The 18,802-nt window shown below is 31.1% G+C and overlaps 2 protein-coding genes across 5 annotated transcripts in view; one reads left to right on the top strand and one right to left on the bottom strand.

Moving 5' to 3' along the window:
* The window catches only part of LOC139482291 (C2 domain-containing protein 5-like), an 88,418-nt gene that overhangs the window by 8,206 nt on the left and 61,410 nt on the right, over positions 1 to 18,802 (bottom strand). For both annotated transcript variants that reach the window (XM_071266089.1, XM_071266090.1), the window contains exons 22-25: positions 6,078 to 6,182; positions 4,994 to 5,122; positions 1,359 to 1,445; positions 846 to 935 (exon numbers count right to left, since the gene is read on the bottom strand). In XM_071266089.1, the coding sequence (XP_071122190.1) occupies positions 846 to 935; positions 1,359 to 1,445; positions 4,994 to 5,122; positions 6,078 to 6,182 (411 nt within the window). The remainder of the gene's footprint in view (positions 1 to 845; positions 936 to 1,358; positions 1,446 to 4,993; positions 5,123 to 6,077; positions 6,183 to 18,802) is intronic.
* Positions 8,949 to 18,779, top strand: LOC139482292 (uncharacterized). Of its 3 annotated transcripts, none has more exons than XM_071266091.1 (7): positions 8,949 to 9,045; positions 12,016 to 12,068; positions 13,364 to 13,496; positions 15,690 to 15,788; positions 16,243 to 16,341; positions 17,387 to 17,488; positions 17,921 to 18,779. In XM_071266091.1, exons 1-7 carry the CDS (start codon positions 9,037 to 9,039, stop codon positions 18,593 to 18,595), a joined length of 1,170 nt encoding a protein of 389 aa, XP_071122192.1. In that variant the 5' UTR covers positions 8,949 to 9,036; the 3' UTR covers positions 18,596 to 18,779. The 3 variants fall into 3 exon arrangements, with proteins under 3 accessions (XP_071122192.1, XP_071122193.1, XP_071122194.1); XM_071266092.1 differs by lacking the exon at positions 8,949 to 9,045 and adding an exon at positions 9,872 to 9,953; XM_071266093.1 differs by lacking the exon at positions 8,949 to 9,045 and adding an exon at positions 10,043 to 10,139.

Genomic DNA, 18,802 nt, shown 5'->3' with positions numbered 1-18,802 from the left:
GTCCAAACATCAGATAAACCAATACACACCCCTGTTAAATTTATCTGAAATCATAAAGGAAAATACATAGTCCAAACATCAATTAAACCAATACACACTCCTGTTGAATTTATCTGAAATCATAAAGGAAAATACATAGTCCAAACATCAGTTAAACCAATACACACTCCTGTTGAATTTATCTGAAATCATAAAGGAAAATACATAGTCCAAACATCAGTTAAACCAATACACACTCCTGTTGAATTTATCTGAAATCATAAAGGAAGAATGTATATATATATATAGTCAAATTAAATTAATCTGAAATGGTTTAACCTAATACACAATTTTAATCACATTGAAACTGACATTGACAACTTAACTTAAATTTCCACTTGAATCTTTCTATATCTATGAAGCAACATTCCAGCAGTCTCTGAATGTGGAGTATAGATCTCCCAGTAGAAAATGTATGTTTAGATTTCCAGGTATTTTCTATAAAAGATGCTGATTAAAGAGAAGAAGAAATAATTTATCCAAGGATTCTCAATGGTAAAGCTACATTCATCCTCTTCAAAGGAAAATTTTATGATCACCATGGTAACCATGATTTTATTTGTGGTTTTTGAATATTTGTGTGACAGATTACCATGAATAATTTGTTTTGGAGGTGCACCACCTTTATAAGTTACCTGGGTTAATTTTTTGTGCAGTTGATGTAGCTCAATCTTTAGTTCTCATATTTGAATGAGTTTGAACATCTCTTAGGGACAAATTTACCAGTAGTTTAAATGATTAAGAAATATTCAAAATTAAAATAAAACTGTTACTTATTAAGATAATCTAAATTTATAATTTCATACCTGTATTTCATTTTCCTCTGGAAGGTCTATGTTAAAGTCCAGATTACACACACAACAGGGAGCCATTTTTCTCAACTTGAAACAAATTTTCTGTAAACAAAAAAACAGCTTAGTAATGGTTTCTAGAGTTCTGTATCTAATCTTCAGATAAAAAGGCCTGTTAAGGTCGTCTGGACCACAAGACATAATCCAAACTCTTATTACAATTGAAGGTTACTAAATTTATCAATAACTATGAAACTTATAAACTGTTACTTAGGTCACAAGCATATTTTGGATGTTAAGATTAAAATTTGTTACTAGTGCTCATGCCAAATAACGTAAAAAACTTAGATAAAAAATTATAATTATGGTAAATTGAAGTCTGTTTAAATTTCTTGCTAAACCGTAATCAACCATGTATAGTATACCCAAGTTGTATGGTACCTGGTAGTGGATCCTTTTCTCATCTACAATTATAACACATGATCTTATATATAAGATTAAAAGTGTTCAATATTTATTCCTACTTACCCTAATGAGGTTCTCAAACATATCTGACAGTGCACTGTTACTTGTTACAGCAGGGTTAAACTCTCTCCGCAAAACCTGGGTAAACATCTAAAAAAAATACAAAAAAATACCATCTTTGAACATAAAACATATATTCTTGCATCTTCTATTGGCTTTAAAATCTGAAATGACACATACATATAGAAAGAAGTGAAAAAACAAAGTCCATATCAGTGTTCCAGCTAGCATGAAATGGAGGGGCACCGCGCCCCGCCCCCGAAATTTTGCGCCCCTCTGCCTTTTTTAGGCGCCCCTGCGCCCCTCTGTGCCATTTTGAAAAAAAGTTTAAAAAACGATCTGTTTTCCTCATATCGTCGCCATTTTGTTGAGGTCTTTTTACACACACTTCATCAAGAGAACAGATTAAAATTGTTCACACTTGTTACCTGTACATATAATCACCTATTTGATTAGAGTCAATTACTTAATCAGGTGAAATTTACGACCCTGTCTAATCCCTTTGTCCTGAAGCACCAAACATCGAAGTTAAATGAATTGATTATTTTAACACCTGACGATGCAAAATAGAATTTATAAAATAAATGTGAAAGGCGGAATGGTGTTCAATTCTATTGTATTTGTTACTTTTAAAATAACGTTCATTTAAACAAGAGTGCACACACTGAAATGTCTCGCCTTCTTTACTAATCATTAATATTATGTTGATAGTCCTAAGTATAATGCTTTATTACAACTGTCACATAAACTTAACATTAACCAAGATAGCTAAACAAAGACCAATGAACCATGAAAATGAGGTCAAGGTCAGATGAACCATGCCAGGCAGACATGTACAGCTAACAAAGCTTCCATACAACAAATATAGTTGACCTATAACTTATAGTTTACGAAAAATAGACCAAAACACAAAAACTTAACACTGTGCAATGAACCGTGCAATTGAGGTCATGGTCAAATTAAACCTGCGGGACTGACATATAGATCATAATATATTTCCCTACACCAAATATAGTTGACCTTTGGCATATAATATTAGATAAAAAGACCAAAACTTAAAAACTTAACTTTGACCACTGAACCATGAAAATGAGGTCAAGGTCAGATGACATCTGCCTGCTAGACATGTCCAACTTACAATCATTCCATACAACAAATATAGTAGACCTATTGCATGAAGTATTAGAAAAACAGACCAAAACACAAAAACTTAACTACAACCACTGAACCATGAAAATGAGGTCAAGGTCAGATGACACCTGCCAGTTGGACATGTACACCTTCCAGTCCTTCCATACACCAAATATACTAGCCCTATTGCTTATAGTATCTGAGATATGGACTTGACCACCAAAACTTAACCTTGTTCACTGATCCATGAAATGAGGTCGAGGTCAAGTGAAAACTGTCTGACGGGCATGAGGACCTTGCAAGGTACGCACATACCAAATATAGTTATCATATTACTTATAATAAGAGAGAATTCAACATTACAAAAATTCTGAACTTTTTTTTCAAGTGGTCACTGAACCATGAAAATGAGGTCAAGGACATTGGACATGTGACTGACGGAAACTTCGTAACATGAGGCATCTATATACAAAGTATGAAGCATCCAGGTCTTTCACCTTCTAAAATATAAACCTTTTAAGAAGTTAGCTAACGCCGCCGCCGTAGCCGCCGCCGGATCACTATCCCTATGTCGAGCTTTCTGCAACAAAAGTTGCAGGCTCGACAAAAAAATCATTCCAAAAGGTCAACACGCAAAAAAAGAAAAATTGACCAACTCGGAAATGACAAGAAGAAAATGTCAAAGACTTGCCAGTCTATTACATCTTTTTTCAAGAATAATGACCATCAAAAGTAAAATAATAATTTAATTCTTTACCTTTATGAAAAATCGAGAAGAAAAGTTTTTATCAAATATCGCAACTGTTCTTCTATTGTAAATTCCGCTGATTACGGAGCACTCAAAAGTCCGATTTTTATATCATTTTTTCTTATATTGAAATCCGTTTTGACTAACTTTAATATTGATATTATTAAATACGCTCAACATGAAGTAAACGGAGATGCTTGTTGAATTGATAATAAACTTACAAAATTGAATCAATTTATTATTGTGACGATTACGGAGCTCTCGAAAGTCCGATTTTTGTATCAATTTTCTTATTGAAATCACAGGCACTTGTTTCTATCCATTGAAGACCCCCTATCAACGTATATTTCCGTAAATATACGTTGATAGGGGGTCTTCCAATGAACAAGTGCCTGTGATTGAAATCCGTTTTGACAAACTTATTGATTTTATTAGATACGCTCAACATGAAATATAAGGAGATGCTTGTTGAATTGAACAGACAACAGTGAAACAATGTATGGTTATACAGAGATAGAAGCTCTGGCAAATACATTTGACATGGACCCTGAAACTCTCCTTATTCAATAACAGGACTTTATAGCTCTTGTGTCATCAGCAGAACTTACAGATCCTTCCTTATCTAGTCTGCTAGAGCTTTTTCATTCACCTTGTCATTAGGATAAAAACCTATTATCTATGTACCCTCTTGTTGTAAAACTATTCAGTGTTGCAATATGACATGTACAATGTACAACCACTCAGTACAGCAGAGGTGGAGAAAATATTCTTTCAGGTCAAATTGATAAAGACAAGTCACAGGCAGCTAGGGCAAACTTGAAAACACAGACATTAACAAAAATATTAACTGTAAAATTAAACTGTGATGAAACTAAATTTGAAAAAAATCTTGATCAATGTGTGACAACCTTCTTCAAAAAGAAAAACAGAAGATTTGTCATTGTTGTTTATTTATTTGCATTTGAACTCTTCTTTGAAAAAAATCTATAGTTCTGAAAGAGAAATGAATATAGTAATGTCTATTATTATTGCTATCAGTTTGATTTTAACTTATAAATGTTATACGTTCTAAATAAATGATTTTTAAACTTGTATATAATAGCTATTTAACTTAGCTACATGCTTGCTAAAAATATGTCTTTATGTGGTAACATAAAGTATTTGATTTTTTTCAGTGAGAACGCCCTAAAGTGCCCTTTTTAAAAACGTGCCCCTCTATTTTCAAATCCTAGCTGGAACACTGCATATAGACAGACAGACATAACCCTTGTTGAAGACCATACCTTGACCTATAATGGTCTACTTTTATAGATTGTAACTAGGATGGAGAGTTGTCTCATAGTCATTCATCCTCCTACCGGTATATCTATAGACAGGGATAAAACATTATACTTATCCGGGTAAAATAAAAATTCAAATCAAATAAAAGAACCACAACACCAAAAATTAGTCTCCTTAATACATCAGATGGAAGAGGTAGAATTTGGAAAATAAATATGTATTTTATTTACCTAAGAATCATAACTTATAATATTCTATCCATAAAACTGAGACACTTAAAGTAGCATTGCAGCCCAATTACCTTTTTACTTTCATTCTATTGTTCTCCTAAACACCTATAGTTGCTTGTAATTAACTTGTAATGTATCAGCAGTCTATTGTCTGTCAACAAATATCAGTTTTTGTAAAATATCTTTTCTTATATTAAGCAAGTACTGATTTATAAGTTTGTTCAGAAACAGAAATAATTGTGAGTTACCTGTAGATTACAAATCATATTTTGGTCCGTAGTCCCAGGCATTTTCTGTGTGTTACACATCTGGATCCAATCAGGTAAGACAGAATCCCTCAGTAAAGAGGCAATGTTTTGGTCCCTAGTGTCATCCACCTATAATAAAAAAATCCATCTAATGTTACTTTTTCTTGTTACAAATTGTCTCCCTTAATGAAATGATGATTGATTTTCTAGGTGGCTTTTCCAAGACAAGTATATAAATCGGACTATCAGGAGCCTGTAATTCAGTGGTTGTCGTTTGTTTATGTGTTACATATTTGTTTTTTGATTATTGTTTTATATAATTAAGGCTGTAATTTCTCATTTGAATTGTTTTACATTGTCATATCGGGGGCCTTTTATTGCTGACTATGCGGTATGGGCTTTGCTCATTGTTGAAGGCCGTACGGTGACCTATAGTTGTTAATTTCTGTGATATTTTGGTCTTTTGTGGACAGTTGTCTCATTGGCAATCATACCACATCTTCTTTTTTATATCTACCTAATTTGATAGATCTGTCTTTATAGAAGAGGGGAATCTTGGAACAAATAATTCATTTATATTAGTCAGTGGCTACAAATCAGGTTTCATGTAACATGTAAAAACAAAATGTTTTCTCTCATTCTCAGGTGAATTATCTTTTCAATAACCAATATGTGGTTCACTTTTTCATCCATTTTGAAGTGAAATGATGCCTTAATGTCACTAAAAGTATAAGAGAAACAGATATAATTCTGTAGATGTTGTTAGTTGCTGTATAATAAAAAAATAAATCGTTCATTATTTTGTACTCTAAATCAGTCCATTAGTTTTTTTGTATGAATTGATTGTCATTTCAGGACTTTTTATAGCTGACTATGCGTTATGGCTTTGCACATTGTTAAAGGCCATACAATGGTCTGTAATTGTTTTCTTGTATGTCATTTTGTCTCTGGTGGAGTGTGTTCTCATTGGCAATCATACCTCATCTCCTTATTTTGTAACCATTGAATCTAAGGTATTAGAATATGTCAGACAGAAAAATATAAGCAACAGTGGAAGAATATATATTTACATATATTACTCTACCTCTAAAATGAATGTATCTTTGTTCCCTGTAGATAGTTCCAGCTCGGAGACATCATCCTCACTATCATCTGTTAATAAACTTCTAGGACTCGTCTGACCGGTGTCCTGTAAAGAGATCATAAAATTGTTTAATTTATTACAGTTGTGAGGCAATACAAATGAGGGGCAAAAAATACAATTAAAAGATACAATCAAAGCTGGCAGAGATAGGCTGGAAATAAAGGATTGTTTGGCAAATATTCTGTAAAAGACAGGTATTTAATGTATACTCTATGTACTGTGAAATTACTTTAATTCGTGGGTATCAATTTTCGTGGTTTCAGCAATATTTACATCTTTGTTGGTTTTTAAATTCCTGTTCTAGTAATTCTACTTTAAGTTCAGCTACTAAATGATTGAATATATATACTGCTTTAAACCATTCTGAAATAGTAGTGCTGAAGTTATTGTCTATATTTATGTCAGTTTCCAAACATTAGCTCTAAACCTTACTTTCATCCTTAATTTCTTAGAACTTTGGTGTTAATTGAATAAATGGAACCCCGGTGCCTTATAATTAAACACATTGGATCTTTATTCTCATGACTTTTTTGAAGCTACATTTCTTATAAAATGCATATATAACAGTCTATTATTTGAACTTGGAATTATTTTTAGTTATGGAATTTGTTTAAATTCTTGTGCTTGAAATTTTTAATAAATTCCATGTTTATTTGGTATTATAATATTTTGAGCGGTTAATAACACTTTCCATACAACGTATTTTGTATAGATAGTGATGTGCGCGGCACAGTACATTCTATTGAAAAGGTACTATCTTCTTTGTAATAGAAAGTGTTGTGCACAGCACAGAACATTTAAGTACAGAATAAACATGGAATTTATTAAAAATTTCAAGCACAAGAAATTATGCAAATTCCATAATTAAAAATAATTCCAAGTTCAAATAATAGCCTGTTATATGTTAGACTATCTAATATCAAAAAGAAAATGTGGTATGATTGCCAATAAGACAACTTTCCATAAGAGACCAAATGACACACAAATTAACAACTACAGGCCACTGTACAGCCTTCAACAATGAGCAAAGCCCATACTGCATAGTCAGCTATAAAAGGCCCTGAAATGACATTGTAAAACAATTCAAATGAGAAAACTAACGGCCTTATTTATGTTATAGTCCCCTTCCTCATTCTGCACACATCAGAAGAGAAAATGTGGGCTTTAGCAGATAATATAGGAGAGCCTCTTGTGATGAGAATTGTACATCTTGTTTCTGATCTTTATAGAGAGATATCTCTTCAGATCACTTCTGTCACTTGTCTAGTCAGTGTACTGTATGTATAGCACTGACCTTCAATATGATTTTGTTTTACTCTATTTTTCATGAGGCAAACTTATTGCTAAAAATAATAATTCTTTAAACATCTCCTTTAAAAATATTTTACAAACATAATTTATCAATCATTTCTTAAAACATTTGTCATTTTGGAAAAAAGGGATAACAGTTGTCAACATAGAAATGGATGAAAGAGGTGTCACTTTTGAAACAGTAACCATGTTTATATATGGTCAATTAATCACCTATATCAAGATCTTATGAGGTTAAACAGTTGAGCATGTATACATTCAAAACAACTGATTAGTACTGATACCAGTAATGAGCTCAAAGTGTACTCTGCCAAATACTTCTCTTTAATATTTATGTAATTAAAACATTAGCTTTTAAGCATGTTCTCGCATTGAAAATATATGAAATATTTGCTGCTGGATATTAAACTAGACTTCAATAATACAATTAGCTCCCAGTTAATCCAATGATAACATACATTAACCTCCAATAATACATATTTATCAGAGAGAATTATCTGATTTCATGTACACTGTCATATGATTTATTACTTATATGTAAGTTAAATTTGTTGGAATGTTGGCCTTTTATGTGAATGTATAGATGGTTTGAAGACTGAATTTTTCTCCCATATTCTATTTTCCTCATTTTGACCTTTTAAAAAAAAAATTTTTGGACATGTGTAAAAAAAATAATGAAAAATCTAAATGATAAATAGGAAATATGAAATGTAAAAAATAAATTGTTAAGACAGATTATTCAATCTAAGATGGATGGATGACTGTCATGATCCAGACTTCACTGCAAATGGCATAATGATATATCTTTCAATTCAACCAAATTCATCCATAATCCACATATCTGACCACACAAGTATGTGTTTGATTAGATGGGATAAGAATTTGGTTTCTCTTCCCACTCCATGTGACTTAACTTCCACCAGCCCTAGTAATTCTTAAACCCTTGTTTCTGTCTCATTTGGTTCTATGATAAATTAACCCTTAGACACCTTGTAAAATGTATCGATAAAATCTTTAAAAAATCTAATAACTTCAAAAGTGGTTATATAACTAATCAACTTATTAAGAATTTAGTTTTTAAAATATTTACTAAGAATGGTTATGTATTTACTCTTTTACCAAGTGTTTATACTGGAAAATCATAATATTTTGCAAAATATGTATCCATTTCACATCACTTTAAAAAAGGTGCTAAGAAATAAAATATTGTACTTCTTAAAATTAAAACATATCATTCTAGAATATTCCATTTTCTTTGGAGAAAAAAAAAAAAACCCATCAAACACACACTAGTTTATAACTTTCTAAAAATTTGTGTTGAACTGTATTTAAACCTCAAAAGAGACAATAAAATTATTCAATGAAAAAAGGACAAGCTGATGACAAATTGCACATTCAAATGCATACTTGTGATCATCTCCACATCACCAAGGACGATGTCTATGCAATCATCCCCTCATAAAAACTAAATGTACAATCCCTTTCTATAAACCCCCATCATTGTGAATAGATGTATAATCAAAGTAAATATAAATAAGTAAATGCACTGGAATTACACAGGTTTATTATAATATCAGACTGATTAAGAATGTATAAGGTAAGATAGGAAGAAAAAAGGGGGATGACAGTTATTACATACATTAGATGCCTTCTGGTTATTTATGTCAATTGGGTGTTGTCTCATTGTCATATTCTCACATTATTCAATATCTCTTAGTTCTAAATGTCATATCATATTTTTAATCATATTTTGGTGCAATTTTCACATAACTTATTTTTTGTTTACAATAAAAATGAAAAAGAAGTGAAAGAAAAGAAGAAATAAGTGATAAATGTGAAAATATTTTATCTTTAACTTTCTTCACAAATTTAGATGAGTAAATTAAATTAATTTTGAATATTTTTTTGGTTTTATTATGCATTATCATTACTTAATCAAAATCATTATCAATATTTACCTATCATTATCATGAATGATTATTTTTATTATTTTTATTTAAATCTTAATCATATAATTCATTGTTTCACAAAATTAAGTCATGTATAAAATTTGATATACAGACAATACTGACTACTATATACACATGTAAAGTTTTATGTTGAAACATGGCTTCCAGCAAGGACCTTACAATCCGTTAAGACATGCACCATGAATAATCATAAACATCTTAATCCACACCCAAAACTATTTTTATAAGTACATCTACCTTAAAAAGGTGTTGTTAGGGTCAAAAATATTTAAAAATCATTTAAATTCTAATATCCAAAATATTGCAAAATTTCAATAAAAACAATGAAAATTCTCTCTCTAAAAATAATACGCATTTTCACATTTATCAAAGGATAAATTAAGGATGTCTGAATCACTATATTTGATCTTTGTCAAAAAGTACAATATAGCTAGCAGCTAGTAGTCAACATCTCTGCGTCCTGACAAATATATACCTGGCAGATACGTTTATTACATAGGTGTGTTGACAAAGGAACACTGTAACAGCTATTAAGGTATGTTTCAGCAACTAAAATATCACGTTATTTCCTATACAAACTTAATTCATAAACTGAACTATTTGTTGTAGGATTAAGAAATACATTGGGAGAGTAAGAAGATTCATAAGATTTTATTTCTAATTCATGTACATTATTTGTAAATAACTTAACTTATGGAATTCAAATCAAACATCAAGTTTGGTAAGTTCAAATGTTTTTAATTTTATTTCTACTTCATATAATGGTACGAAATTCAGAATTTTTAATAGAATTCTTGTTATGACCATCAAGGGGCTTAGAAGTCTAACATAGAGTATAAGAGAAATACAAGTTGTTAATTAGCCTTCAAAAGTTTCTTGGAGGGAAATCTATTCAAATTCGTCTTTAAATTGAAATGATTTTTTAGAGGTATATGTATAATAAATTAAATGAAACAAATGCCTTAAACAGATTAAGACAAAATAGTTAATAAGTACATTCATTACTATACATATATATATTTTCATGTTGAAATTAAATTAAAAGTATCATATATTCAGGCGCATTGCATTTGCGCTAATTTAAAAAAAATCAAATCTTTCATTTGCGCCACAAGGATATATTTCATTTGTGCCAAAACATAAAAACTTTTTCATTTGCGCCATTTCACAGGTAATACATTATACAGGTAACATATAGTGGAGAGTTAAATATTCATTGCTGTATTGTGAATACGATTTGTTTCTACAGTATTTTTCCTGGATAATTGTTCTTAGATATAAGAAGATGTGGCATGTTAGTGCCAATGAGACAACTCTCCATCCAAGTCACAATTTGTAAAAGTAAACCATTATAGGTTAAAGACTAAAGTACGGTCATCAACACAGAGCCTCATGGTTCACACTGAATAACAAGCTATAAAGGGCCCAAAAAATAGATATTGTAAAACAATTCAAACTGGAAAACCGTGGAATCATACTAATTTCTAATACAAAACTGAGGTTTATAGTTATAAAGTGTTCACATGTTTGAGGTGTATAGATTGACATTGTCAGTTCAGAGACAAACAGAGAAATAAGTCTGTATTTTTTTATGATCACACATACAGTATATAGCTCATCATATGCATCATAATAAAGATACCAATAGTTTAGGCTGGTGTACCATAAAACATGCAAAGATCATTATGGCACTAATGTAAATGTTCTCATTTTTATATCATCAACATGAGGTAGGCATTTACACAGTCATAGACACATGACCATCCAAACTGACCTGTAGATGTCTTTTAATTACTTGTGTCATTGGGTTACTGTCTAATTCTTATATACACATCCCTTTTTTTAGTGTGTATTTAATTTAGTACATTTTGAAAATAATAAAGAAAATGAAACAAAGTCATATTGTCATTCAAAATTCATTGAATCATATCATCCAAGGGGAATAACTCCTGAATAGTAAACTTACTTATATGTTGAAATTAAATTAAAGTCAAATTAAGTGAAACAAGCATTCTGAGAGTATTGCATGGCAATACGTATATGGCAATACGTATTCCCTTACCATTTAAAAATTCATTGTAGCAAAATTATAACATGATCTATAACTTGTCATGGTGTTAACTATACATGTATAACAAATATTAAGTTAATAACTTCAAGCATGACAAACAAAAGTGTGGAAAACTTGCTATTTCAGTAAATTTTTAAGTCCCAGGACCATGAAACGAAATTATCAGACCTGGACAAAATTAGAACTTGATCTGTAACTTGTCCTGATAAAATAATATACCATCTATCAAATCAATATCTTCAAGCATGAAGAAGTAAAAGTGTGGAAACAGATTTGCCTGACTGACAGAGAGACCAACAGACAGACCGTAGGGGACTAATAATCAATATTTTCATTAATACTTATCACATCAAAAGAACCCCATACATCATCATTTCATCTTTCAAATCATCATCTTAGAATTGAACTTAAAAAATAGTTCATTTTAGGGGCTTAATTTATCAATCTTTCAAACATTCATATGAAAAGCATGACTAAACAATTATATTTGAATGTAGTAAAGAAATGAACGTTATTTATCCTATAGATGCAGCAAGGCAGAAAGATGGATGACCAGATGGCCATAAACAGATGGGCAGGGTGAGCACTTGTTTTAACAACCAATATTAATATTGTTGTTTTGGGGGGAATATATGAATTCAAAAATAAAAGAATATGTGCCTATGAGACACAGATTGCCCGGCTCATAAATATGTAAGAGTCAATTCAAACCTGACATTTTGTTTTCTTTGAAACTCAATGACATTTGTTTCTATATGTTGTCATTATAGATTGCTTGGGGGGTTTGAGTGCTCTCAAGGTTCAATATCAAACAGTAGCTAAAGTAAATTAGAATGTGGAAATGGCAAATTTGACAAGTTTTCTATATACAAAGGGACATGCAAATGTGATGCAACCTAAATGCCTTTTGTGCTTGGTGGTAATTAGCATTCAGTATAAGTTTCATAACATTTGATCATGGCAAACTAAAGTTAGAGAACAGAAACAAATATCAGGACTGAATAAAAACCTGTGATGATCAGAATATGTATAATAGCCCTGTAAAAGTCTTTTGGTTTTTCAAATACTTGGTCTAACCCCTTATTGTAGCAGTAATATTTGTATTTCCTTACCTCCGAATTTAGGAAGGATATAACTCCAAGTTATTTGATATAATTACACCTTATGTAAGAATCCAGGGTTTTGATTGGTTAATAGCCAGTGTATTTTTCACCAATTTACTGTTATCAAATGAATATCGTTCATTTTTAACGCCGCTGGGGTATTTGCTAAAAGGATATGCCTTTTTTACCCTCTCTGCCGTGGTATTTGCCAAAAAATACTCTATCCGACTGGACGCTTGTAACGTCACGATCATCAATGCGTTTTAGTACATTAACATTCGGTGTAATTAAACAGATATATCATGTTATTGAGGGGTATTTGCGAAAAATACCAGTCTTGAGAATGAATTTCCCTCGCCTTACGGCTCGTGAAATTTAACATTCTCTCGACTGGTATTTTTCGCAAATACCCCTCCTTAACATGATATATCTGTTCAAAAAAAGATGATTGAACCAAACAAATGTTATTACACTATAAACAAATTAATTGTCTTGCCACTAAAGACAATAATATTTTTCATTAAATATTAAAAGAGACGTTTATAATTCTATGAAGCATCATGAAATTCATGATATACCAGTAATTTTTGTACACCATAAAAAAGCTGCACTTGTGGAAACTTACCTAAATTGATAAAAAAAAGAAATAAATAAAAAGACATGAAAATATAAAAAGAAAAAGTTTGGTTGCTGTTTGTAACCTGTAATTGCTATTGCCATATGTTCTGTTTACCCTTTCCCCAAGATCTGAGTTTTTGGTTATATTTGAAGTTTGAGAGCAGACAACATGAGTGCTCTTGAAGAAAGGGCTACAGTTATGTTGTGGGCAGCCTTACACAGACAGGACATAGGAGCTGTGCAAAATATGATCCGAGACGGAGTAGATGTCAATGAACCAGATATTGTAAGTCATATTAAATTAGGACTTGATGTCTTTCATAAGGAAAGTGTCAGATAACAGTTCAGTATTGTCTTTACATGTAATACTATAATATGAGGCAGGCATAACCTGTGAATGGGGACGAAGTCTGTATGATTATTTTTTAATTCAATCACGTTGATAAAAGAAACCGAAATACCGTACGTAACGTTCCCGATTTTGATTCTGTTGTTAGGGAATTAGCTGTGATGTTCTTTAAGTTATGACGTCATATTCGATGTATACAAAAGAAACGCTTTCATCAGGTAACGTTTTTTCATATCAAACAGTTATTAAAATTGAATTTGTATTGATATCCAATCTTATATTTTACAAGACTGATAAATATAATTTTTTTCAAAGTCTCATGCAAACAAGACAGATATCTGCGCAAAAGCGGAGAAAACCGGAACAGGAAGTAGATCTGAAAAAAAAAGTTAACGATTTTGAGTTCATTAGTAGAATGAAAAATTCGGGAAATTTTTCCCGATTTTTTTAAAAATTTTTTTTATTGATTTTTCTACCGTAATAGGGGACTTCGTCCCCATATAAATATAACCGTGTTGGTTGAGGTGTGTATTGCCCACTGAGGGAAAGACAAAAAAATGCTAACTCAAATTCGCAGATCTAACATTGTTGTGCTAAATTTGAGGTGAATTATATTTAAATATAGTGTTTACTCTGTATGACCACAGGTTATCTAATGGAGAATGTGGTGATGTTGTCACATGTTTAGACGTATATTTAATGTATATTTAAACTTACAATAACCAGGGTATGACTAATGTCAGTGACGTTTATGCATCATCAATTATAGTATTTTGTTCTATCTCCATAACAGTGTGATCAGACTATAAAATGTAGCTCCCTTATGTATGTTTCAGCCCATTTGTTCAAGTTCTTACAAACATATTAAAATTAGTTGGCATCCTAAACTTTTGATGTTCAATAAAGACAATCTTAATATTTTATGACGTAGCAAATAAAAAGACAATAATAATTTCAACACAATGAAAGTTGTGTCCTGTCCCACCTCTGTTTGGAAAACATCTATTGTTTTCAGAAACAAACAACTGATAAAAAGCTAGATTGTTGCTCACAAAATAAGCATAAAGTGATCCATTTTGATAGTCTTTAAAGTAGTTTCCATGATTTCTACATAAAGAAACACAAATCATTTTTGTAGAGGAGGTGGACTACTAGGGAGGGATTTTTATGTAACATGACAGGGATCTATTACTCAACACATGTTTAAAGTTTATTTTTAAATCTCTAACATTGAATGCAGAGAATTGTATGAAACTGAGTCACAAATAAAATAAATGACAAATGAGTTGTTTAAGGAGTGACATGTCATGTGACATCCTATAGTAAATCAATGTACTACAGTGTGTAGGCTTTGATGAGAACGATCATTATGGGAATGTTTATATGTATGAAACATCAGCAGTCATCTGATAAAAGTCATGATTGTTGTGCAGTCCATCAATATTAATAGCCCCATTCATACGTTATCATTATTTCCCTCTAAATTACTCAACACATATCCTGATGTGATCCTATGAATTCACCAATTTAAACATAGATATTAGAAGATGTGGTATGAGTGTCAATGAGACAACGCTCCATCCAAATCATAATTTGTAAAAGTTTATTTGTAATGTATAGTTTCCTGCCAAATCATTCAACAATTATCTTGATGTACTCGTATTAACTCGGCAATTCATACAATATTTTCTGCCAAATTACCAAACAAAAATTTAATATCGTGTTGTGATGCTATCAATTTTCCAATTGATACATTATTTTTCGGTCAAATTATTTAAAAAATTTCTTAATATGATCCTTAGTTCTCAAAGTTTGTATTGATTCTAAATTAAACTAGTTTGCTGTGCAAATTCAAAGTATTTTTTAGATTCTTTGCTTATTCTTCTGCTGATTCTCTACAAATTTCTCCAACAATAAAAACTGACCGCCACAAAATAGCCCATAGTGCTGAAGAATGCATTAAACAACTTTTGAATTCACAATATTGCATCTGAAAAAGATTTACCATCCTGTATGTATTCAATGCCTTGGTTTTGTACTTTCAATATGAATTTTCAACTTTAATTTCTATAATCAGGTATATAATTTATTATAGATAGTGATATAATGTTTTTTTATCTTGTTTTTCAGAATGGAATGACACCACTACTGGTAGCCTGCTATATAGACAGCATAGACTTAGTGGCTGAGCTACTGAGAGCTGATGCTTGTGTTAACAGTGTTAATAATGTGAGTAAAAACTCTCTAGGGTTATCAGGATTCCAAATATTTACAACTTTTACATTTTCTACCTTGTATGAAAAAAATAAAGTGTAAAAACAAAGTTTACCCTTATTTTTTCTGGAGTAGTGCCAATTTTAAAAGGTCAATGTTAACGTTAGTATCAAATTGGCCATGGAGAAATATAATCACAAAACAAGCACAGTGACTCACATAAATAATAAGACACAAAATATATTTGACAATCTATTTAATGGATATAGTTTAGATTATTTTAAAAGAAGTAAAAATGTGAAAAGAGAAAGTTTGCCAAGTAATTTCAGGATTTAACTTTTATCATATCAAAGAAAGATATCCTGACATGACCCATAGAATATTGGTATTATGTCAGCTAAGAGTTATGCTATTAAATGATCAGAAATCACAATATGAAAAATAATCAATTGTTTTTTGTATTTTTCAGACCGGCCATTCTGCCTTGTACTTGGCTGCTAAGAATGGTAACAACCAAATAGTTGATTTATTATTAAATTATAAACCAAGAGTCAATGCCATGTCAAAGGTAAATTATAGCAATCGAATGGGAAAAAGGGGGAGGCTTATATTTCAGAAAAAGTTGACTAAGAAACTTTATACCCATAAAAGCCATTTATTCACAAAAAGGTCATTTTCCATAAAAAACCAACACAACTTGTGATGGGCATACAGAATTATTTTGTTTTCAATTTCTCCTCTGCTCAGTCAGACCGCCTCAGTTTTCTGGTAGGAGCATACTTGTATGTTGTTGTTTCCAATACTGGCAAGGTCAAACCAAACTTGTAAATTGATATTTTCTATTTCTCTGCTTAGCACACATCATTTTAGAGAAAGAGTAAAGACTTTTATAGCCGACTATGAGGTATGGGCTTTGCTCATTGTTGAAGGCCGTACTGTGACCTAAAGTTGTTTATTTCTGTGTTATTTGGTTTCTTGTGGAGAGTTGTCTCAATGGCAATCATACCACCTCTTCTTTTTTTATATATGTCTGAAAACAAAACCATCCATCCCTCTATGTCCAAATCTATTACAAACATTTCTCAAAGTATTAAAAATCTATGAAAAAAATTATCATTGCAGCCTATAGTACTGTTGTTTCATTTATTTTTTCGTTCATACCAATTTTCATGGATTCAGAAAAACTTACATGTTTGTGGATATTTAATTTCATGGTTTTGCTGGAGTCTGCATACACGCCTACAGCAAATTTGTTATTCGTTGAACGTTTAATTTCGTGGTTCACCTGTACCCACGAAATCCATGGAGATTGGTATCCAAAGAATAATATTGAATCCACAGTAATTGCCATATTATTTGTTTAAAGTTGCCAAGGAAACTAGGTTCATTCTTGATCTATTATTGCAAATTAAGCCATGTCTGATTTAAATTATGTCAATTTTAGAAACAAATAAATCATTAATGTATTGCCTAGGTGTAAGTTTCAAATTCATACCTAATGGCAATGGTTTTTTGTTGTCATCTTGTAAACAAATTATGTAAGAGTATAAAAAGTTTACATAGATTTTTACTTGTAAAGTTTGATAAAAAATTAATTTTGTTATTTTTTATAGTTCAGTGGTATGACAGCTCTTCATGAAGCTTCACACAAAGGTCATCATCAGGTCGTACAAACTTTGTTAGAGCACGGAGCAGATGTCAATGCTCTAGATAAGGTGAGTTCAACATAATTACTAAAAAACAATGGCATTAATTTTGACAAGATATGTTTTACTTTAATCGATTAAAGAAATATTTCCTTGGAAAGTTCAGTTTCCTTTAGTTTTAAAATTGTATGACTATCAAAATTACAGAAATTTGTATGACTATCAAGATTACAGAATTTATTTGACTATTAAAATTACAGGAATTTGTATGACTCAAGATTACAGAAATTAAATGATACTGAAGGGGAATGAATATCTGAAATTTAGTTTAAATTGTTATTACACTTTTGGTGTTGTCCACTTTTTGATGCTTGCTGTTGCATTACTTTCTTGTTTATATTTGGACTAAGATTACATTTTCTTATATAATTTTTGAAATTTGTAAAAAATTTCAAATATTTCTTGGTTTTAATTACATTGTCTTTAAAACTTACATTACAGATGAATAAGATTCCTGAATTTTATGCAGCAAACCAAGCCACAAAAGATTTATTTAAGAGATTCAGAGAGAGGTACCCACAATACAACATCTCACACGAAACAAATGGATTCCGACCAAAAACAGATGACTCAGAGATTGACGCCATATTGAAAAAATATGAAGAAGAAAGCAAAAATCCGCAGGATAGTGGTCAGATTGAGGAGTTATTCAAACCACTTACTTTTGAGGACATGTATAAAAAAAATGGTGATGAAGGATCAAACAAATCATATAAAAGAGACCCTGTTGTTCCAAAGCAATTCTCTCTCAATACAGAGCTAGGAACAGAGGGCAAGATTTCATCAACAAGGGATTTAATCCAGAAAAAGCTTGACGAATATAAAGTGCCACCAAAGCAAGATTCTCAATATACTAAAAGAGTGGCTTCCACTACAATGGCACCTATGGAAGATACTCAAAAGGTGGCACCTACAGAAGATACTCAAAAAGTGGCACCTACAGAAGTTACTCAAACAGTGGCACCAACGGAAGATACTCACAAAATGGAACCAACTGAAATTTCATCCCCAAAAATTGAACCAATTGATGATTCTCAAAAAGTGGATTCAGCTGAAAGTTCTGAGAAAATCAAAGCAAGGAAAATGAATGTCTTTGACAGATTATCTAAAAAGTAATATACCTTCAGACAATTTGAGAAAAATAAATCGTTCACCGAAAAACATTTTTGATGCAAGTGACAAGGTTCATGTGCTTTTCTCAAAGGAATATTAAGCTTCTATGTACAGATAATTCAAATTCTTCAAATGGACAAATATCAGTTGATTATTTTATAAATTCTTAATAAAGTTGTTCCAAGATTTTCGATTTATATTTTGAAATAA

The sequence above is a fragment of the Mytilus edulis genome, chromosome 7, assembly GCF_963676685.1.
Source record: "Mytilus edulis chromosome 7, xbMytEdul2.2, whole genome shotgun sequence".
NCBI lineage: Eukaryota > Metazoa > Mollusca > Bivalvia > Mytilida > Mytilidae > Mytilus > Mytilus edulis.
Note: the sequence above shows the minus strand (reverse complement) of the source record. Positions and strands in the feature narration are given on the sequence as shown.

Bases quoted from the DNA above. Each gene is read 5' to 3' on its own strand.
- LOC139482292 (XM_071266091.1), top strand. The intron at 13,497-15,689 runs GTAAGTCATATT...CTTGTTTTTCAG, and splicing joins ATGTCAATGAACCAGATATT to AATGGAATGACACCACTACT. The intron at 17,489-17,920 runs GTGAGTTCAACA...CTTACATTACAG, and splicing joins ATGTCAATGCTCTAGATAAG to ATGAATAAGATTCCTGAATT.